The following is a 23,807-nucleotide window of genomic DNA, read 5'->3' on the forward strand; positions in this document are numbered from 1 at the left end:
GTGTTTTCGACCCTAACAGTTGATCCCAATAACTATACTGAGGGCCCACCTTGACCTAATGGGAAATAGGAATAGATTGATGGGTATTTTTTGCATCTTTTGTGCATACATTAATTTGAAATATCTCTGTGTCAGTGTTTCTTTTGCTGACAACAATGAGCAGAAATATACAATATAAAGGAGGAGCAGGTAGTGGAATCAACCAAAGAGAGATATCACTTTTAAAGTGGGTGCTTCACAGTATACAGAGCTTAGAATTGGGGACTCAAGAGCTACCACCTACTGGCAGTCACAAGGAACTGTTCTATTGTTACCTTTACCACAAGTGACTGAAAATCATTTTGAAAAAAATGAGATTTACACAGATGATTTATGTAAAGAAACAACCGCCAATCCAGTACTAGTGAATGAACCACAATACTTACAATCTGCTTGGTTTGAAAAAACAATAAGAAGAAATAGCATAAAACTACAGACTAGAATTACCTGAGCACATGAACCATATAGACAACTAGTTAAGGGGTCTGTGCTTCCACTTTATTTGATTTGGTGATCTGTGGTACTTTTATATTACGTTGTACCAAACAGTGGTGGTGGACAAGGGTTGTGGAAGCACCCCTGAAAAAAAGGAAAGAGTTTACATGGAGAAGAAACAATAAGGGCACCCTTCTCTTCTAGAAGTATTTTTGAGTTTTAAAATAAACACTGTCATATATCTCCTAGGCCTTTAGTGAGGTGTCATTATTGGACAACAACCTCACTCTAAAAATCATTCCAACACCTCAGATACCAACTTCTTGGCTTTAAACTGCTTCAATATTCCACCCTTCATGACACGTTTTTCTGGGATTTCTTTCCAGCAATACACTTGTATTGCCCAGGAGCCAATGACGATGTACGCCGGCTGTGACGGTATGCACCGCCGCGGACGTGACCGCCATTTTCTGTCTGTTCACTCACTTGATACCTGACCTTCAACAGGAGAGGACCTACACTGCAAGTGCTGCTGTGACCTCAGTCTGGAAGCGACGATGGCTCATGTGTCTGGAGAAAGGGCCCCTGCCTTCACTTCGGAGGAGTTGCAGAAGTTAGTGGATGGGGTCCTCCCCCAGTACACACAACTGTACGGTCCTCCAGACAAACAGGTGAGTACACTGTAAGCATGCTACATGGGCAATGCCTGTTTGGAGTGGTGTGGATGGAAGATACATGGGGAGGGACTGAGGCCTGCATGTGAGGAAGGTGAGTGTATGTGCGTCAAGGCAAGGGTGGGAACGTGGGCCAATGACTGTGATGGTCCGGACGGTTAAAGTTTTTCCTTTTCCCCTGTACTATTCCTCTAGGTCAGCGCCCACCAGAAGAAGGATATTTGGTGTGCCATCAGCAAGGACGCCGTCCGGACCCTGGGGGTCCACCACAGACGGAGCACCCACTGCCGTAAAAGATGGGAGGACCTTCGCCGCTGGAGCAAGAAGACGGCGGAGGCCCAGCTGGGGATGGCCTCCCAACGTGGGAGGGGTACCCGTCGCACCATGACCCCCCTGATGTTCCGGATCCTGGCGGTGGCGTATCCGGAGTTGGATGGGCGCTTGAGGGCATCACAGCAGCTACAAGGGGGTGAGTACAGTCACATTCATCTGACTCTGCGCGCATTACGAGCTGTCTGGGTGAGGGAGGTGGGCAGTGGGTTACCCTAGGCCAGGGCGAGCTTTGTAGGCAAGGACCCTTTGTGAGGCAGGCTATGTGGCACCCCAACCCCACCAGTGTTAAGAGCCATCTACACCTAGTCAGGCTCCTGTGACTTCCATGTGTGCAGCAATCAGGCATCAGCCTTGTACCCCATGGGCATGTGATTACTCTAGGAACTCTAAGTGCATGAGGTAGTGCAGAGGGCTGCTGTGTTTGTAGTGTCTGCCAAAGGTAGTGGTATTGCATGCACTGAACATGTCTTTCTTCTGTCTTTCCCCCACCCTTTTTGTGGTCTCCCTGTTCTTGTGTGCAATAACATCATCAGGCGGAGGAGCAGTGGCACCGGAGCAGGAGGGAGCTGCATCCCAATTGGCCCTGGAGGGTGAGACAACGGAGACTGAAGCCACCAGTGGGACGGAGGGTGCGGGGAGCTCCACGGCGGGGACAGGAGGTGACTTCAGCGACAGCGACTCCTCCTCTGATGGGAGCTCCCTTGGAGTGGCGGGCCCCTCTGTGCCCCCGCATCAACAGGTACATCCGCCGCCCCCCCTACCAGCACCGCCCTCCCAGCAGCCCCTCAGCGTGTGTCCCGTGGTCGCTCACCCAGGAGGGTGGGCATCTCCTTCGCCCCAGGCACCTCAGGCCCTGCCCCAGTCAGCCCTGCTGCCCTCAGTGAGGAGGCTATAGACCTCCTGAGATCCCTCACTGTTGGGCAATCTACCATTGTGAATGCCATCCAGGGTGTCTAGAGGCATTTGCAACAAACAAATGCATACCTGGAGGGCATTCATTCTGGCCAGGCAGCCCAACAGAGAGCATTTCAGGCTCTGGCCTCAGCACTGATGGCAGCCATTGTCCCTGTGTCCAGCCTCCCCCTCCAACTTCTTCCACCCAAACCCAATCCCCTGTACCTCAGCCTATCCCAAGCACAACATCAGACCAGCATGCACACACCTCATCACACATGGGTGGCTCAGGCAAACATAAGCACCACACATCCCACAGGCACTCACACAAGCATCATTCCCATGCAGACATACCAACATCCACTGCCTCCACTGTGTCCCCCTCCTCCACGTCGTCTTCCTCCCTCCCAGTCTCAACTCTACTCACACCTGCATGCACTACATCCTCAGCCACTACCTCCATCACCAGCACGCCCATCAGCACACACCGCTCACGTGCACTCACCACCCCCACTACCATTTACACATCCCCTGTGTCCTCTACCAGTGTGTCTGTGAGCCCACCTCCCAAAGTACACAAACGCAGGCACACACCCACCCAACAGCCATCCACCTCACAACAGCCTCCAGCCCATGCACCTTCACCCAAATACAGCATTCGTACACCTCCTACAACCACTACCTCTTCCTCCACTCCCAAACCCCCTCCATCTACCCGTCCCAGTGTGTCTAAAAATCTTTTCCTGTCTAACATTGACCTCTTCCCTACACCTCCACCCCCATCCGTCCCTTATGGCCAGGCTTTCCTGGTCCCAACCCAGCACCTCAGCCACCACATCACCAGGCACAGTGGTCCCAGCAACAGCGGGCTTTTGGAGTGCGCCAAGCACCAGGGCAGCCAGTGTGCCACGTAGCGAGGGCAAGGACATTCCGCCACCTGCGGAAGTTAAAAAGTTGCCCACATCCCGGAGGGAGAAGGCGAAAACACCTGCCACCAACAGCTCAGGGAAAACAAAAGGGGATGTGGCAAGACAGCTGTGCCACCATCCAAGGTGGGGAAGGGCCAGAAAATCAAGAGCAGGTCAGGAGAGGGCATGGTGGCACTGACTATGGGACCAGTGTCACACCTTCTGTCCATGTCGACGCCAACCGGTACGGCGGAGTAGACCGCCACCTACACTGCCACCTGCACCGCCACATGCACAGCCACCGGCACTACACTCACTGAGCCCGCTACCAGCACCGCTGCCACAGAGTCCGCCACCAGTACCGCTGCCACAGAGTCCGCCACCACCACCGATGCCACGGAGTCCGCCGCAGGCACCGCTGCCACAGAGCTCACCGCCAGCACCAATGCCACAGAGGCCGCCGCCAGCACCACTGCCACAAAGCCCGCCGCCAGCACCAATGCCACAAAGCCCGCCCCAGCAATGCCGCTATTGAAACAGCCGCAAGCACCGCCAACGGCCCCGCGACATCCTGAGCCAGTGGCACCACCGCAGACATGGCTGCCATCCCCAGTGGTCAGTCGACCGAGCCTGGTGGTCAGTTCCAGGAGCCTGGGCAGCTTCCATGATGCAACACCTTCCGTTGAGAAAAGCATCCACTACCTCTGTCCTTGGCAGGATGAAGCACTCTGGGCACAAAGCCCCCTCCAGAACCAGTAAAGTATCACATCCACTATCTCTGTCCTTGGCAGGATGAAGCACTCTGGGCACAAAGCCCTCTCCAGAACCAGTGGAGTATCACATCCACTACCTTGGTCCTTGGCAGGATGAAGCACTCTGGGCACAAAGCCCCCTCCAGAACCAGTGGAGAAAGGCATCCATCTGAGAGACAGTGGTTTTGCACTCCCCAAAATACAGCAGTGGGCAAACCACCCACTGAAAAGACTTGAGAGACTATGGCTTTGCACTCCCCAGGATAAAGCAGTGGGCAAACCACCCACTGGAGATACTTGAGAGACTGTGGCTTTGCACTCCCCAGGATAAAGCAGTGGGCAAACCACCCACTGAAAAGACTTGAGAGACTGTGGGTTTGCACTCCCCAGGATAAAGCAGTGGGCAAACCACCCATTGAAAAGACTTGAGAGACTTGTGGCTTTGCACTCCCCAGGATACATCAATGGCAGTGGCGGCCTGTCCTTTAGGGCGGAGGGGCCACGCCCCCCCCACCTTTTGCCCCCCATGAAGAGTGTCTGTCAGGCTGAACAAAGGTCAGCCTGACAGACACTCTTGATGTTCAGGTCAGGCAGCCAGGGGCAGACATGCGCAATTTGCCCAGACTCCTGGCTGCCTGAGCTGAACTTTGCTGGGCTGAGGAGATCACAGCTCCTATGGGCGTGACCTCCTCTACCCAGCAAAGGTGCCTCGAGGCCCTCCCCTGGGTGACGAGGAAAGCGTCACCAATTGACACTCTCCCTTGGCGCTTCAGTTTAAGCCCTGAAGTGCCCAGGGTGAGAGTCAATCAGTGACACTTCGTCACAGAGTGGGGTGGGATCAGCAGTCTCACTGACCCCATCCCACTCTGTGACGAGGCTGGGACTGCTGCCTTCCCTCATTGGCTGACCTAAGGTCAGCCAATGAGGGAAGGCAGCAGTCCCAACCCTCCTGGGACCTGGAGGCTGAAGGTAAGTGTGTGTGTGTGTATGTGTGTGATGTTTCAAATGTAATGTTTGGTGCGTGCGCGCATGTTTGAATGGTATGAATGTTGTAAATGGATATGCGTGCGTGCGTGTGTGAAAGAATTAATGTGTGTGATGTTTTAAAATTAATGTTTGGTGCGTGCGTGCATGTTTGAATGGTATGAGTGTTGTTAATGGGTGTGCGTGCGTGTCTGTGTGTGAAAGAATAGGTGTGTATGTGTGTGTGTGTGTGTGTATGCCCCGCCCGCCCCCCTCCCTCCTAAAGTTGCCGGCCGCCACTGATCAATGGGCATGGAACCCCCTGCACTGTGGCATTGTGCACTCATCCGGCTGAGGTGCCCCCCCCTTTCCTTCCCCCTGAGGTGCCTGTTTTATTTCGATCTGATGCCCCTGCAGTGTTCTCTCCGTTTGAAGTCTGGTATTGAGTGTGGGCCTCGCCCATGCATTTTGGGCCCAGTGGTCCACGGACAATAATTGGTGCCCTATCTGGACTTGTGTAATTGGTGTACATAATTGTATATACTGTTTTTCGAGTTTTGACTACTGGTTTTTTCATGATTACAATCGTTCAACTCATTTCCTTTTGTCCTTGCGTTATTGAAGGGGGGGGTGTAAATGTAATGTTGCAGCATGTATTTGTGTGTATGTTGTTGTGGGTGAGGGTGGGGGTGTTGCGTGTGTGTGTCACTCTCTTTTCCCTCCCCCCCTCCCCTGTGTTGTAGGTACAGTACTCACCGTGGTCATTGCCGCCGTCTTTGTTGCTCCTGATAGTGGAGCAGGAATACCATCGCAGGGAGTATTTAGAGTTCTGGCTCCATGGCGTCCTGGTTCCTTGTGGGTTGTGGAGAGGTGAGTGTTTTCCCTTCCAAGTCCTGTTTCCGCCGTGTTTTTGTTCGTATTGGTTCCACCCCGGAAAAGGTGGCGGATTGGCCTCTCATAATAGTGTGGGCGGTACATTGTCTTCCGCCTGTCTGTTTGCGGTGACCGCCAAGCTGTTTGTTTCTACCACCATGGCGGTCGGAGTGTTAATGTGGCAGTATCCGCCATCGTCATGATTCCATGTTTTTGCCGCCGGCCTGTTGGCGGTATTACCGCCGCTTTAACACGGACCGCCAGGGTTGTAATGAGGGCCTTAGTGTCCTGAGCCTAAACGCTGGACCCGGTGTAGACTGCAATCAGCCTTTCCCTGATTTTAACACTGGCCATGGGACTCAATATCTCTGCATCTATAGCACATTGAGACATTAGCACTAGAATTATATTGGAAGTGGTGCAGCTAAGTTTTGGCTGCTACCTTTGATCTCACAATGTTGATCTATGTGTGACCATATTGACATTAAATTGCGTGGATTGATAACAAGCTAATTGTAAAGTGGTGCACTATAAGTCTAAATCAAGGTGTATTCACTGTAGATTAATATCTAATGTGTGGGGTATAGCCATTTTAATTAAAGTATAATCATTTATTTTGATTTCATAGGTTTCCTTATAAATGGTAGAAAATAGTAATCATTGAAATGATTATGAATTTCTTGATGAATATGTATTAAATGTTATAGGTTAATGGTAAAGAAATGTAGTTTCCCATCACATTTACCTACACATATTAACAAGCTATTTTATCTTTGCAATTCACTGTAACATTAAATTTGTCAATACTTATTAACGAAGAGTTTTGTAAATAAAATGTTTATATGTGTTTGTTTAACCTGAAGAAAGGGTGCCATTTAAATTCTACTTTGCTTAGGTTTAGCCATATTGATCTGCTAGGCCTCAGACGTCACTGAATGTGGGAAAGCTGTTTCCTCTTTTCTTTCATTTCTTTCAGATTTTGTTCCCATAAAATGTTAGCTTGGAAATAGATGTGCTATTGTTTACTCATAGAGAGCCTGAAAAGGTGATCTTGAAGACAGTACATGGAGTAACAGAGAACGTGAAGACTAACTCAATTCATAATTGTTGCAAAGTTCTACAGGAGAACAAAAATGGATTCCTTCCCATGACAGTCCTGGGAACTTGCCTGGATGTTGCAGATGTCTGTCGTATGAAGTGCCATGATTGGACAATGCCATCTCTTGATCCATATGGCGTGAACAATGGACAAATCATCATTCACTTTGGACTTTAGTTTTTGCTTCCAGTTAGTTTCAGCAGCAGAGATGCCTAGGACATTGAGAGGTACAGACCTCTTTGCCCTTGCCCCACACTTTCCTAATGATTGCGATGGCTGAGAGAACTTAGATTTTTCTTTGACCCATACAAAGACTCTTGACTGAGCTTCTGAGATGATGACACTTTTCCCTTTTACTTACTTTTTGCCAACCTTTGTTAACTTCATTTTGCCCCAGATGACGTTTTTTCAACTTCTTTTTGTCCTCTATTTCCTTTTTTCTTTTTGCCCCCATGTTTTGTAGCCCAGCACATGTCAATTAGTGTTTGAAGGATCCTCATTACTTAACTAACTAACTTAGATGTTTCCTAAATTACTCAAATGTTTAGCAAAGTTGGCTAGCGTTTATTTTCGGAGCACCAGATCCTATTTTTATTGTTTTGTATTGCCTTGATGGAGCGCTTAGTTTGTCTTATGCTGATCAGGCTTCAATTTTTCCAACATCTTGGACACCCAATGGTTATATTGTATTTTTACAGTCTGATTTTGTTAATTATTTACATTAACCTGAATATAAGTTTGTAATAAAACCCTTTAACTTTATTTCCAATTTGGGGTTTCACTGTGTGGCCCAAATGGTCATATTGTAAATTAAATGTTGATCAATTGTGATGTTAACTGCCCTTACCCCCTGCTAGGGTGAAAAGATTTGGGGCCGTATTTAAACTTTTTGGCGCACAACTGCGCCAACGCAGTTGTGCGTCAAAAAATTTAACGCCGGCTAACGCCATTCCAAAGTGCCATGCGGGCGCCTTATTTATGGAATGACCTTAGCCGGCGGAGCTGACTGGTGTGCGTAAAAAAAAATTACCCACACCAGGCAGCGCCGGCGTAGGGGAAAATGGAGCTTGGGCGTCAAAGAATGGGGCAAGTCGGTCTGAGGCAAAAAATCTGCCTCAACCCGATTAGCGCCATTTTTTTTTACTCCCACCCTTCATTGACATGACTCCTGTCTTAGCAAAGACAGGAGTCATGCCCCCTTGCCCAATGGCCATGCCCAGAGGACTTCTGTCCCCTGGCCATGGTCATTGGGCATAGTGGAATGTAGGGGGGCACAAATCAGGCCCCCCTATGCCACAATTTTTTTTTAAAAAAAATAGTTACCTGAACTTACCTTTTTTTTTTACTCCCAACCCCCATTGAAATGACTCCTGTCTTAGCACAGACAGGAGTCATGCCCCCTTGCCCAATGGCCATGCCCAGGGGACTTATGTCCCCTGGGCATGGTCATTGGGCATAGTGGCATGTAGGGGGGCACAAATCAGGCCCCCCTATGCCACAAAAAAAGAAAAAATAAAATACTTACCTGAACTTACCTTAAGTTCCCTGGGATGGGTCCCTCCATCCTTGGGCATCCTCCTGGGGTGGGCAAGGGTGGCAGGGGGTGTCCCTGGGGGCATGGGAGGGCACCTCTGAGCTCCTTCCGAGCCCACAGGTCCCTTAACGCCTGCCCTGACCAGGCGTTAAGAAATGACGCAAAAGCGGCTGGACGTCATTTTTTTTGACCCGCCCACTCCCGGGCGTCATTTTTGCCCGGGAGTATAAATACGGCGCACATGCCTCGGAGTCATTTTTTAGAAGGGAACGCCTACCTTGCATGAAAAGTGACTTCCAGTGCCAAGAAGTGAACAAATGCGGCCACCAGGCACTCTACTGTGCTAAACGAGGGCCTTGTTGTAATTTCAGGAGGAGGAGGGACGACACGCACCCCCTCTGGTTTTTATAACAGGCACCTCCTGGGGCCTGTGATCTCTTGCCCCCGGGCCTCAACTGTCCCTCCAGAGGGAGGGGGCCGAAGCCAGCAACTCTTGGGGGACCGGTGGCGTGCGGAGATTCTGGCAAGGGTTCCACCCCGCCAGCTGTCTCCCAAACAATAATTCAGGGCTTCGATGGGGCTGGGAGGGAACCTCCGATGAGGCTTCCTTCCCCCGTCCGTCCTGCATATCAATAAGGGCTCCCAGGGGCAGGAGGAACCTCTGGATGAGGCTTCCTTCCCCCCCTTGCCCATGCACCACACAATCAGGGGCTCCGGTGGGTGGGGAGCCTCTGATGAGGCTTCCTTCCCCACCCGATCTTCTCCAGCCAAAGCAAGGGACTCGCCCGGGCCGCGACAGTGATCGGCCCTAAGTTAGGGCCTTCTGGTGCCCCAGGGGCGCTCCTCAGAGCGAACCTCTTTCGGGGGGCACCAACAGGAGCACACCTGCTCCCATTTCCTTTCCTTCGTGCCCTGGGGGCACCAGGCAGTGTGCTACCCTTGCGCTTCACATGAACAGCCCACCCAGGCTGCGGTGGTGATCTCGGGCAGTGGCAAAGCACTTCAAAAGCGCAACAGAGGACAAAGGAAAGCACCCACAGGGCGCCTGGGGCAAAACGAGTAAAGCGCTCACCAGGTGCTCAATACATGCACAGCCAAGCACCCTCCAGGCACTAGATGACTAGGTGAAGCACTCCTCATGTTTTAGGCAGTTGCAAGTGTCAGGGACCACGGCACCCTGCCCCTGGGGGACAATAGTCAAAGAAAAGAGAGCACAGCAGGCCAGCGCAAGGGGAATGCAGGCAGATGGCAGTCTCTTCTAGTGACCCAGCAGGTCACAGGTCAGCACAGCAGCAGCAGTCCATGGCAGTACCTGGTGAGTCCCTCCAGCATTTTGCGTCCTGTTTCAAGTGAGTTCCAAAGTGTCTCCAAATTGTGGGGAAACTCCCCTGTACTTATACTCAGTTTTGCATTGTGTTAACAAAGAAGGGGAGAGGAGGTTCCAACCAGTTACAGCTGGTTCTGGGAGTGCCCCCTCTCTCCTCCAGCACAGGCTCCAAACATAGTTTGGGGGTTAACAATCCTATTGTGTGAGGACAGGGCACAGCCTTTACAAATGCATGGGTGCCCCGCCTCTCCCTTCTCTCAGCCCAGGAAGACTATTCAGTATCCAGATGCACTTCTGTGACACCTCCACTGTCCCTGTGTACAGGCTGTCTGAAAAGTATGCACAAAGCCAAACTGTCAGTGGCATTTCTGTAATAGTAATAAAAAATCCACCTACACCAGTAAGTAGCATTTCTCACTACCACTACAACCATACCAAACATGCCTACGCAATCCCTCATAAATCAGACAATACTCCCTAAACATAAGGCAGGGCATTTCCAATAGAATCCTATGAGAAGGAAGCACTCACAGCAGTGAGAAACCAAATAAGCTGTTTGTCACTACCAGGACAGGCCACATACCAGGCACATGTCCTGCCTTCGACATACATAGCACCCTGCCCATAGGGCTAACTAGGGCCTACCTTAGGGGTGATTTACATGTAGTAAAAGGGGAGTTTTGGGGCTGGCAAGTGAATTTGGATGTCAGGTCCCTGTGGCAGAAAATTGTGCATGCAGGCCCTGCACTAGCAGGCCTGAGACAGGTTTTAAAGGCTACTTAAGTGGGTGGGGCAAGCAGCGCTGCAGGTCCACTAGTAACATTTAATATACAGGCTCTGGGTAAAAAGATACCACTGTACAAGGGACTTACAGGTAAATTAAATATACCAATTAGGTATAAGCCAATCATACCAACCTTAGAAGGGAGAGCACCTGCACTTTAGCACTGATCAGCAGTGATAAAGTGCTCAGAGTCCTAGAGCCAACAGTGAGAGGTCAGACAAAATAGGAGGAAGGAGGCAAAAAAAGTCGGTGGATGAACCTGCCAAAAGAGCCAGGTCCAACACAGGCACATAGGGAGAGGCATTTCAGTAGGGGCGGCTCCTCCATTAGGGCATAGGAGCGTTATCCCCCACCATCAGCATCAACTGCAAACCTTTACATGGAAACAATAACAAACAGCGTTTAATATTATTTCTTTGTCACGGGTGATGAGGAGTAAGAGGGAGTTCTCAGCACTCCCCCTCAGAACACGTGTGTTTGGCCAGCTGTCTTGGGCCGGCCAATCACAGATGCACAGTAGACTCTCTCCAGAGAGCCTGCACAGGCTCCCAGCCAATCCCAGTGTCAGGATTAGCCGCAGGGCAGGCGGGGAGCCTGTGCCTGCCTGCAGTGACAGAGGAGAGGAACAGCACGAGAGAGGAGGTAAGTGTTTGTTTATATTTTATTTTTATTTTTTAATTTTTTTATGCCCACCGGACACCCCTTCACGTCGCCGCCCCGCCCCTTTCTCACAGTGCGAGCCGCGACTGCAGTTCAGAGTCTCTTATTAGTTCAGCACCTCATTCGCTAACTAGAAGAGCGCCACAAGGCTCACTCTTAGTCCCATGCTATACTGTCTTTTTGATCCTAGTTGCACTTATTACAATTATTCAAATAACACGCAATTGACAATGAATATAAATCCACAATCAAAGTTGTTCCTGTTCTAAAAGCCTTTAAAATATGCCTTCATAAAGTTACTTCTTTGATGAATTCCAGTCATTTGAAGTTGTTTTGGAGAAAACCAAGATTAAAAATTTTAACAGTCACTATTCTGCTTCCTTCTTGTTAGGCTCCTGTTAGTCTTGGTCTTTAGGAACTTTCTCTCCGCAGGTAGAAAAGGCACAAAATGTAGGCATAATATTTAACAAGAAGCTAGCCGTCTAGTTTCTGATCACAAACCAATCTGCATCATGCTTTCTGGCAGTTGAAATCAGCGCAAAATTGTATCACTTATTACTGGTCCTTGTCATGAAACTATTGTTCAGATGTTTATTGCAATAATATTGGATTATAAATATGTGAATTATCTTCTCCTGCTCCATTAAATGGTGAATTCCTTTAAAACATCTGCATCTGCTAGAGTCCCTAAACAACACTGGCCTGGGATTTATTAAATCTCAATTGATCAGGTATATGACGTTCACACCAGGCTTTCTCTATTATTCCTTGCATCAAATAATATAGACCAGGTGGCAGATCTTTCTCCTTCCTTTTAGCAAATGCATGGGATAATCTATGGCTTTCTAGCAAAACCATCTTTAAACAGCTTGCTTTCAGAAAAGTCATGAAAATCTGACTTTTCTCTCAAGAACATTAATGGTGTTAGTCTTGATGTTCCATGCTTTCAATTCAAAGTACTGGGTACCTCTTGAGGTCATTGCTGCACTCTATATGCTTTTTTCGTTCATTCATTTCTTTCTTTATTAATATTTATGAGGTGATTATGACTTTTTGCAAAAAGACCATTTATAGTGTGAGGCCTTGTGCACCCCTTTCACCACAAAAAGGAGATGTTAGTGTCAATGCAATGCAAAAATGCAAACATTTTGCTGTTACCAGCCAGTTTTATACATGAGGCGCCAGCTTTCTAGTATGTTCATCAAAACCACGTCAAGGGCCTCATTACGAGTGTGGCGGTCTGGTGACAGTCTGACCACCGCATTCCAGGTGGTCCGACTGCCATATTACACCCCTGGCCGGCAGACTCACCGGAAGACTGCCATCACTGCCAGGAACATAATTCCTGACTGGCTGATGGCAGTCTGAGTTGTACTCAGCCACGGTTGCGCTGATGCTGATTACAACTCAATTTTCCACCAGCCTTTCCACAGAAAGGCTGGCAGAAGGCAAGTGTCAGGGCCCACAGGGTGGCCCAGGCACCGCCGATGCCCATAGTATGGGCAGTTCAGGGGCCCCTCTACCATGCACCCTTGGAATGTGCTCTGTCTGCTTTGCAGACATTGAGCATTCTGATGGTGCTGGTGTGCTACGGTATTGGCCTAGGCTCCCTTACGGGAGACAATACCAAACCCGTAGCACTGTCCCCAACAGTCAGCCATGACACCCGTGGCACCCGTGAGTTTGGCAGTCGGCTCGTCCATCCGTCAAACTCATAATAAGGCCCTAAGTGTGTAGATGAGATGCCGATTTTTATTCATTATCCCAATTAACTTGTCCCCAAATTGTGACATTCAGTATCACCATATCTAACCTAATTTTTATGGTCTGGTTTGACATCACAGCTGTTGCCAGACAATTATGTGATAGGGAAGAACTTGGGCCCTGATTTATACTTTTTGGTGCAAAACTGCACTAACGCAGTTTTGTACCATAAAGTTTAGCACCAGCTTGCACCATTTCTGTGCACCAGCCAGGCACCATATTTATGGAATGGTGCAAGCCGGTGCAAAGGGTAGGCTAGTGTGAAAAAAATGACGTCAGGTGGGGCTGGCGGTATGAAAGAAGGGGGTTTTGCACCAAAAAATGACGTTAGGCAGGATAGAGTCAAACAAATGACTCTAACCTGCCTAAAGTCATTTTCTTACGCAAAACCATCCATACCACATGACTCCTGTCTTAGAAAAGACAAGAGTCATGCCCACCACCCCAATGGCCAGCACAGAGGACCAGGGTCTACTGAGCATGGTCATTTCACCCTGTGCCATGTATGGGGGCCAATTTCAAGGCCCCCTATGGCACTTTGAAAAATTAAATAAAATACTTACCTGTACTTACCCAGATCCTCCGCTGTCCCTCGGTGTGGGTGGGGGTGTCCATGGGGCCTGGGGAGGGCACCGGTGGGCCTATGCCATGATGTTCCACCATGAAAATAGGCCCACAGGACCCCTAACGCCTGCCCTGACCCAGGTGTTAAAAAATTGGGCACAGGAAGCTTTGCACCATTTTTTGACCCCTCCTCCCTCCCGTGCACCATTTTTGCACAGGAGTATAAATATGGTGTTAAGGCCATAGAGTCATTTGTTGCAGAGGAACGCCTACCTTGCATCTCATTATGGCAAGGCAGGTTTCCACGTCCCAAAAATGACTTTAACTCCATAAATTTGGAGTTAGACGGGTCTAGCGCCAAAGTATAAATATGGAGTTAGTTTTGCACGGAATTAGAGTAAAAAAAAAATCCGCTATTTCGGTGCAAACAGAGGATAAATATGCCCCTCGGCGATTACACAAAAAAGTGCTTGCCATCCAGACAGCTGTGATCATTTTGTTTATTTGTCCAGCTACCTACCCTTGAACGTTCAGGGGCACACACATCACTTTGTACGGCTATTTAAGTGCTTTTGATAGCTAGATAATTTATGTTGTTTTTGTCTGGCAGCAGCACAGATGGGAGAGGGCAGCCATTAACCCACATGGAGTTCTAGATCTCACTTGACCTTTTAACCCACACCAATAACATTATGCAGTTCTTTACTTATGCATATCTATTCCCATACTAGTTACTTGCAATTCTTCTCATTACCATACAACATTCCTTTAAAGCCAGACCTCTTGGCATTGCCAATGCTTGTTCTTGTTTGGGACCCAATACTGGTCATCTGTGTATTTTTCATCCGAGCAAGTAACTCTCAGATAATTCCGTTTATTAGGTGTTTGTAACATCTGCGCACTTTTGCAAATTATTGATAAAGGTAGCACTTTGATCTTTTCCCACTTAATTTCGGATGCAGATCAGTCACAAAACTCAACAAACGCCAAGTTTTGCCATGTTTGTATCGATTCTGAAATCTTTGCCCATTGTTTTATTGGATTCTTTGTCTACTTAGCTAATGTATTTCACATTCATTATTAAAAAGCCAGAGGCACGAGGAGAGGGAGTAATTAATATTGTGTATTTGTAAATAGTCGCTCTGGGAGCACTTTGAGGCCTTTAGTTCGCTTCACACATGAGGCTGGATACAACAGTTCATCCAGGTATCCGAAATATGATGCTAATGTCTCTTTATAACAATTGTATTATTCTGTTGAAAGGAAAAATGTGTTGCCTTTTTTACTAGTCTGTGGTAGGCTTTTGTCTATCTGAGTGGAAGAAGGAATGTTTTCACATCCCAAAATCTGCAAATGCATACAAGATTTGAGGCCAAAAGCAGAAAGCAATTTGGCGATCGCAAACCTCGTACAAAAACTGGTAAAATTGCAAAGCGTGAAAAAGGCTTTTTTCTGTTTACTGAGCCCTTTTTGGGATTGAAAAGCTTTCCGGCTCCCAAAATTAGTTTCAGTCTTCAAAATGAAACACAAGTAGGAGGGAAGAGTAAGAGGGTCCCTTCCTAATTGCGAGTCATATTGGCATGTATCAATGGTGTATAACTGCAGTTGCAGTCGCAAATGATTAAATTGTTGTAGAAACTACAACGGAGGTAATAACTGGTTCGTAAAAGGGAAAGTGTCCCACTGGACATGGTGTCCTCTGTGACTCCCGTAGAGTAACCTCAGGAAGAGCAGGTACTGATCTAGATCGATGTATTCCCAAATTAGAAAGTTATTCATTTTGGGAATACAAACAAATTGATGATGATCTACTGTCCCTGGCAGGCTATCATCCCTGAGTTTGTAGCAAATGTCAGAGGGCAGCAAATAGTGAGTTGGCTTATTAATAGTCAGTTAGTGGGTCATTCTGGAACCGTTTTTTTACTGGCGATTTTTTGCAATGCACCCAGTTAGTACATAGTTGCATCACAAAAGCAGAGACAGGGCCAGATGTAGCAAAGGGTTTTACCCATTCTGTGTCTATGGGAAAAAGTGTTCGTACATATGGCACTAAATGTGAGTGCTCAATTTGCGACCACCATTTGCAACTTGTTTTCTTAGTATATGGAGTTTTTACATTTGGAAGACCAATTCCCTGAGACAGATTTTGGCTAATGGTTAAGGTACCTTAAAATACCTTAGGCCTCAAGTTTTGCTTTTTCAAGGTAACCATTTTGTGATTATTTGAGAATTGTAGTATATCTGTATGCCGATTAGCTGCTAATAAATAAGAATGGAGGGAGATTCTCAGTCAGCCAAGGTTCAACATTGGTTGTGAGCTAATAAGTCATTAATGATTTTGAAAGAAATAGTTTAACTACTGAGATGAACGCTTTCACTCGTAGTAATAGAGATTTGCCATGGCCATTCACTCTAGTTCACCTTCCAATGGCAGCTATCCTTCTTAAGGAAATCCTACGTCCCAAAACCAATCACAGTGTGTATTGCATTTAAATCAGATAATGTAAATATATGTAGAATGATTGTAGGTCAGCATGTTGTAAAAATAAATATTGTCTTACATAAATATTATATCCTAAAAATTGTTTACAAAATATCGTCCAATTGAGTGTAGATTTTATATTATAAAGTCCAATGGGGTGATATTATTGTGAATGATATTTAGGACACAATATTTATGTTTGTCAGATAATATACTAACGAAATTTTGCTACCAAACCCATAGAATTAATCCCTCATGTCTTGTTGGCTTTTAACTAAATTACATTAGTAACTATAAATTTTTTCCTTGCAGGATGATTCCATCTTCTAGCAAGTCGTTTTTCCTCTCTGATCTGGTGGCCTCACGCGAGTACGACTTGTGTGTTCTGGCCGTATATGACGACGGTATCACGTTGTTGACCGCCACCCGGGTCATCGGATGTGTTCAGTTCACCACGGAGCAGGAATACAAGCAGTGTCGCTCCCTTCATGCCCAGTTCCTAGGCGGGACGATGATCATCATCATTGGTGGCATCATTGTGGCCTCAGTCCTCGTCTTCATCTTCATCCTCCTTATGAAGTACAAAGTCTACAACAACCACTATAAAAACCAAGCCACAAAAGTCAGTAATGTCTGCTCGCAAACCAACGGAAGCCAGAGTGGGACCATGGACCACTCCAGCTCCAAAGCCAGTGAAAGGCGAGGGAGTGTGTTTCAGGAGAGCTCAGGGACTTCTGGCCGAGGCAAAACCACTGTGGACCTAACCCAGGAATGCGAGAAACTGACTCTCTGTGACACAACCTTTTTATCAAACGATACATTATCCCAATAGCACTATGACAAGACAATATTCACACCACACCAACGCCAAGGTGGTATTAAAAAGACACAACAAACATTCTGATGCAAGTGGTTGTCTTTTAAGCTTCACTTCTATTGTCTATTTTTAAGATTCAGATGGTTTAAAGAAATATTTTTTTAATCTGTAAAACAGTTCCTGCATTCTTAAATATTTTTGTTTCAATATATTAAATATGAAGTGTGTGATTTACAGAGACCCTTTTTCTACTGTTTCTTTTTATAGCACATGTCGCTGAGGCCCATCTGGTCACTCTTATTGGCCCTGACTTGGTTTGTATTTGGCAATGTGCACTAATGCCCCACTGTCTCCAACAGTCAGCAGAGCTGCTCTAAGGATCTTACACTAGATTCGCTTTTGTAGCTTCATTTCACATCTTCAGAGAAGTCCAACCAACCAACAATGAACAATGTATGAATCAAGGCAATTACAACACTACAACTGTCCAACCCACTACAATTGTGTTAAAGGCGTGACATGACAAGCTGTCCAAGAACTCCCTGAATGTGCTGTCACAGTGTGCTGGTCCATGAGAAATAAGATGGTAATACAAAACAATTCTGCAGAAACTCTGGGTGCCTGTGTGTTTTCTGGTCTTCTTTTGGGGGATTCTGCTGTTTATTTTGCATCCTTCTTTTCACTGTTCGCTCTAGGTGGATGTCTCTCAGGGGCTTGGCTGATGCTTCTAAAAGACGAGGTAGGATAGCAGGTATGTACTTGAATATCAAAAGAAAAATAACTATAGAAGAAATATGTCATAAATTTTGTTCACAAAAAATATCACCCCTTGGACTTAGGGGCAGAAAATCTACACACAATGAAACAATATCTTTGCAAACAATATTATGGGCACAATATTTCTGTTTTTCAATATTTATGCTAATGGTACTCTGACAAGCAACCATGGCAGCAGTATTCTTGCCCTCCCTTTTGGCGGCACCAAATTATTGCAAATTGTCTAGAAAATTCCTTTGTGGGTGTATAGAGAGCACTGCCACAGACAATGTTCTATTTTATCTGGAGTGTACAAATTCCTGCACTGTTTCTGTTCTGACTTGGAGGCAAAAACTGGAGTGACACACCCCACATAAATTTCGACAATGTAGGAGCCCGTTAGAAAGAAGAGTAGGTAAATATAACAGTTGTAATCATTAAACACACAAAATAACAGGTATTGGAAAAGTCAATAAGTTTGGTGCTGACTGACAGCCTTTTGGTTTTGCCATTGCTTGTTTTGTTCTGCCATGGTTTTTCTAAAACTTTATTATTGGGGGATCTGCAGGGCATCTACCAACATAAAAATAAACATTGGTTAAAAGCAAGATTAGGTTTTGGTATCACAAAGGACATATTTTCAAATGACACAAGAGGCCAATGGATGAAGAGTGCTTGCTATAAACCCCACTATATAAGTATATTACATATTTAATTTTAGTAAAATCAGAAGTTCTTTGCAAATGCCATATCTAAAAAAGCAATAAGCAAGAAATAGAGGAAGATAACATACAAGGCAAGCATCTGAATGCAAGAATAAAGGTGATTTTAAAGAAGCAGTGTCAAGAATTTCTTGATCTGTTGATTCTATATCGTCAGTATTTAATAATGCATCTCAAAGAAAAAGGTTTTTCCCGCCTAAATATTCAGAGGTCAGTACTAAAGTGAAGAGGAATAGATTAAATCTTTAACAGTTGGGCAGATGAAGAAAAAGATGAGTGGTCGTTCCAAGGTGGGGTGTATAGTTGAAACACTTTGCAGTATTCACATCATTCCAAAATCTGTAAGTGGTAGAACTGTATGTTTACTCCCATTGAGATCTCCTAAACTCATGATATTGCGTTTTTCTCAGGTTTTACTAAGCAAAACTTGTGTGGACAAAAATCACATAGTTAGTGCAATATTATTTCACAATTCTTATCCCAGTTCGTGTACAACTTTCCTTTTAATGCTTAAATCAAGATTAGACCAGACCTCCACATGAAGGCCCATTTTGTTATATGTCAGTGGAAGTCTCACAGCCGCCTTATGTTGATAATGGATTGACCACATCTACAAAAAATCAGAGGTTTACATTGTTGCAATTCTCTAAAACTGGTCTTCAATGATTGTGTTCTTTATTGATAACATGCCAACTGGTTTTAAACCTTACCCTTGAGGTGTAATGGTGTTGACCACTGTCGATTTCAGCCAGCACAGACTATGAATGTTATTTGGCCTAACCAGTGCTTTTCTCACTGTCGATATTTTTGCTGATGGTGGACAGAATAAAAATGTTCAAGAAATCTCTAAATGTAAGTCTTGAACATAATCTAATCTAGAAGAAACCAAGGGCCAGATGTACGAAATTCCAAGTTTGCGACTCGCAAATTGCGAGTCTGAGCAACTCGCGATTTGCGAGTCGCAAACCCGGATGCAGGATGGTGTTCCTGACACCATCTGTGAATCGCAAGGGGTCCCAAAGACCCACCTCATTAATATTAATGAGGTGGGTCGCAATTTGCAACCCCCTTACGATTCGCAGCACTCACAGGGATGGTGGCCTGCTGGAGACAGCAGACCACCATGTCTGTGACTGCTTTTAAATAAAGCAGTTTTTTTTTGTATTGCAGCCCGTTTTCCTTAAAGGAAAACGAGTTGCAATACAAATGAAAAAATGAAACATTTTTGTTTCATTTTTTCAGAGCAGGCAGTAAAAAATGTTTTCAGGGCCATTCACAAAGGGGAAGGGGTCCCATGGGGACCCCTTCCCTTTTGCGAATGGGTTACCACCAGTGTGACACTGGTGGCAACTGCGAATTGCTTTGCGACCGCGTTCGCTGTCACAAAGCAATTCTGCATTGCGATGCAAATCGCAAATAGGAAGGGGAACACCCCTTCCTATTTGCGACTCGCATTCCCATTTTGCGAGTCAGTAACCAGGTTACCGACTCGCAAAATGGGAATCAGCATCGCGATGTGCTTTTTGCATGTCGCAAACAGCTAAATTAGCTGTTTGCGGCATGCAAACATTTTTGTACATCTGGCCCCAAATTCTGTACTAAATAACAATAACATCAAAATGTAAAAAAAAAGGTTTATTCCTTCCAACTTGTTTCATTTAGTACATACTACATTACGGGGCTTTCTTATTAAAAAGTTGTGCAGCATTGCAAGTCACCTTCTTGCTCTGTGTGATAGGGAAACAGCGGAATTGTGCTGTACTTAATTTAACATTGTACTGTGCATTCCTGTCTTTTCCCTGCGCTGGCGCAAAATGTGCTGCCAGTGCCAAGGCAGGCTCCCTTGCACCATGGTGCAAGGGTGTCTCTGTTGTAAGCAGGTGTTCCTCCTTTCACAAAAAAATGCTCTGAGCATATTCCTCTTTCTAAGGCTTGAAAGAGGAAGTATCTTGTACAAATTAAGATATTTCTCCTCGTTAGGCCTCACCTCTGGAGGCATAGGAGTTTGATGCATTCCCAGGTCTACCAGTAATGGTAAATTTGGAAAGGCACCAGAATCCTAGGGTGGATGCATGGAAACACCCATGCTCCGCCCCATGAGATGCCTTCCCACGGCAGAGTAACGCTATGTAGCAGCATTGCTTCCTCTAGATTTATGAAGCCAGTCAAGACCAAGCAAGATGGCCTTGCGTGGATTGACAAATCTAACTTAAGAGTTGTGTCGCTCTTGCACCACATTGCATTGTGCAAGAGTGAGGCAACTCTTTCATAAGTAAGCCCCTTAATTACAATTTGAGTCTGGAGTTGTTTTCTGTGTTATACTGTGTTTTTGATATATTTCGCTATCTGCTCCATTTTAAGCGGAATTTGTAAAATATTTTCTAAATATTGGACCTCATTCTAAGGGCAACAGATTTTGGCATGATATAAATGCACCCTATTAATACTGAAGCAGGAGGTGTGGTACTTATAATTGGCAGGAATACCTCTCCCTTTCAAGTTCCGCCTTTCAGAATGGTATTTCATTTCGTTATGCTCAATGTTTCCACTGGTCCATGCTGCAATACTCAGAAGGTGCAGTACTTTCTCTTGTTAAATTGTGCCTTTCATCTGGCAGAAGTTATGTGACTAGCAAATGATGTATTTTCACATTACTTGTATTCCAGATTTGGGCACTCACTCCATATGTGGAGAAGTGTGGCACAATGGTTAGAGTGGCAGACCCTGAAGCAGAGATCTGGCCCATTGGGTTCAAGTCCCACCTTGGCAGGTCTTGTGCTCAATTCCCTTGGACGAGATAATTCTTGCCTCAGTGCCTAATCTAATTAATGGGTCCCACTCTGGGCAATAGCTTGCTTAATCTCCACAATGGCCCCAACAGTGCTTGGATGCCTGGCTTCACCCTTGGGGTGCCCAGGAGTGGGCACCTCACAGGGAAAAGCCAGGAGGGGTTCCATAGCGGTATGTGTACAGTGCCTTGAACCCTAACGGGTGAGTAGTGTGCTATATAAGTGTGAAGTTCACAGTTTATATGCACACGAATCCCAATCACCAGCCCTTCTGAAATGAACATAATTGTATTTTGTTTGATGTTGGTATACTTTTTTAATTGGTATTTGTGTTTGGTTTTTAGTTCTGTTAACACTTAGTGTAATGCTTTTTAGGTACAAATTCAGATTCATTTTTTCAATGCTAGACAACAACAAGCAGGTTATTTTTCACAAATGCTCTTTTTGTAATCGAGTAAGCAACTTCAAGAGGAAGCTAAAGTAAGTCTCACAAGAGAAAGTCTGATTCTTGAAAACAGCTGATCAGTTGGAAACCATTCCATTTATTGTAGGATGCTTCATTTAATCTCTCATCCAATGCAACACTTCAAACCTTCATCTCAACTGAAAGATTGGAGCTTTATAGCATCGAAATGCTGTCCGTATTCAGTAACATATAATGATCTTAAATCATCAATTAATGGAATCCAAAGCAGGATTTTTTCATGTGTGTATTTCTGCAAGTGAAAGTTGTTTTAACCAAATTTGACCTGTATTCGACTTGTCTTCTGTGTCTTTGGAAATGTCTGACCAGCCTGTGCCCCTATCATACCTACATGAACTTATATATATATTGAAATCTTCCTCTGCAATGTTTTGACTAACGGAAGAAAGAGTTCTTAATATCTCAGAGAAGGCATAAAGCATTTTTTTCAGTTAATCAGGAGTACAAACTCTGGATTCCAAACGCATAGCACTGTACTCCTGATCAAGAACACATGTCTTGCAATCTAGAAAATAATTTTCTATTTCCTTTTACTCATTGTAAGGAAAGAATGCAAGAGTCACATTGTTTCCACCAGTGAGTAAAGTGCCCTCACAACGTAGTGACCTAAACTAAGATGGTACTCAACTCTGCATTTAGTAACATGACAGTATGGACATAAGCACACAGATTTATTTTTAATATACTTTTTAAAGATAGATTCATTTAAAAGTAACAATTAAACAAGAGTTGTCTGGGTGGTTAGTAGTAAACGTAGCAAACACCTGTAGACAAATGAGCCTGACAATTACTCTAAGATTGTTACATGCTGCGGGAATGTATTTTTTCCTCCTACACGACAGAGGGAAGTAGCTGAGATTTTGCCCCATATCGCTACTTCAAATGTGAATTTTGACAAGCTGAGCAGACTCAAGGCTTTATTGTTTCAAAAACATGTGGCGCTCACATCTGCACGCAAGACCTATGTGCTTCAGGTTGCAAGGTCATCAGCAGAGATACAGTCCTTTTTAAGTGCTAACGTTCGGAGACACTTTGGTGAGCTCGTGGGATGAAATTTAATGCATCCAGTACTACTGGAATCACAAATTTCTTTGAGGCTGTTGGTTCTGGTTTCGTTCACACTTTTTGTAATCATATTTCACACTATTTGTAATCATAAATTCAACTTTACCATTAAAGAGGTTTATCATTGCAAGTTCATAGATACCAAATATGAGATATCTACTACCTCTAGTTAAGGAATTACAGCTTTTTATATCTAATAAGGATTCCTCAATTGTATCCCTTTGGAGGGGTAGACCTCACATTAGTGAAAAAAAACAATACAGGAGTTTTTCAGTGCCTGAACATGTAAAGCTTAAAAGTACATGTCCTAGCTTTTAATTACAGAGTACCCTGCTCAATGGGCTATCTAGGGCCTAAGTTAGGGGTGAGATATGTAATAAAAGGGGAGTTTAAGGATTGGCAAGTGGTCTTTAAATCCCAAGTCAACCTGGCAGTGTGACTATGCATTCAGGCTGCAGTGGCAGGCCTGGGACATGTTTTAAATTGCTAGTTAAGTGGGTGGCACAATAAGTGTCCACTGGTAGCATGTAATTTACAAGACCTAGGTATATGGTATTTCACTCTACAAGGGACTTACATGTAAATTAGATATGCCAATCAGGCATATGCCAATCAAACCATGTTTAGGGGAGTGAGCACACACCCTTTAGCACTGGTTGGCAGTAGTAAATCACACAGACTCCAAAGGCCCATAAGCAAAAATCCAGGAGGAAGGTAAAAAGTTTTGGGGTGGCCCTGTACAGGGGGCATTTCCAAAAAGAGGTAACTCTTGGCTGCTACACTGTCAGCCCACAGAGAGTCCAATCTTAAAGGGAGATTGTAGCCATTCCAGTGGCACTTGTTTTTTAAGGCTCTAGGGACAACTGAGAGAGTTGTCCTAGAAACATGTATCTGCAAACAAAACTTAAATCATTATTTAAGAGAGTGTTCTAATGTGTCTGACTTGTTTTTTGTTATGGAAAATACTATCAATAAAACAATACCTTGTATTAAAACTACGTTTGTGTTTACTTAGAACAGTTTTGCTTTTTGCCCATAAAAAATCTCCAAAGGACATTTTTAAACTTTGCCCTCCCACAGGTGTGAGGA

At 45.4% G+C, this 23,807-nt stretch overlaps 1 protein-coding gene across 7 annotated transcripts in view; it reads left to right on the top strand.

Moving 5' to 3' along the window:
- The window catches only part of LOC138259714 (leucine-rich repeat and fibronectin type III domain-containing protein 1-like protein), a 3,031,897-nt gene extending 3,014,379 nt beyond the window's left edge, over nt 1-17,518 (top strand). For 5 of the 7 annotated variants that reach the window (XM_069207608.1, XM_069207606.1, XM_069207605.1 and 2 more), the window contains one exon: nt 16,398-17,518. In XM_069207608.1, the coding sequence (XP_069063709.1) occupies nt 16,398-16,917 (520 nt within the window). In that variant the 3' untranslated portion in view covers nt 16,918-17,518. The remainder of the gene's footprint in view (nt 1-16,397) is intronic. The other 2 variants (XM_069207609.1, XM_069207604.1) reach the window with 2 other exon arrangements.
- Nucleotides 17,519-23,807: the final 6,289 nt, after the last annotated feature.

This window comes from Pleurodeles waltl, chromosome 9 (assembly GCF_031143425.1).
Source record: "Pleurodeles waltl isolate 20211129_DDA chromosome 9, aPleWal1.hap1.20221129, whole genome shotgun sequence".
Taxonomy (NCBI): Eukaryota; Metazoa; Chordata; class Amphibia; order Caudata; family Salamandridae; genus Pleurodeles; species Pleurodeles waltl.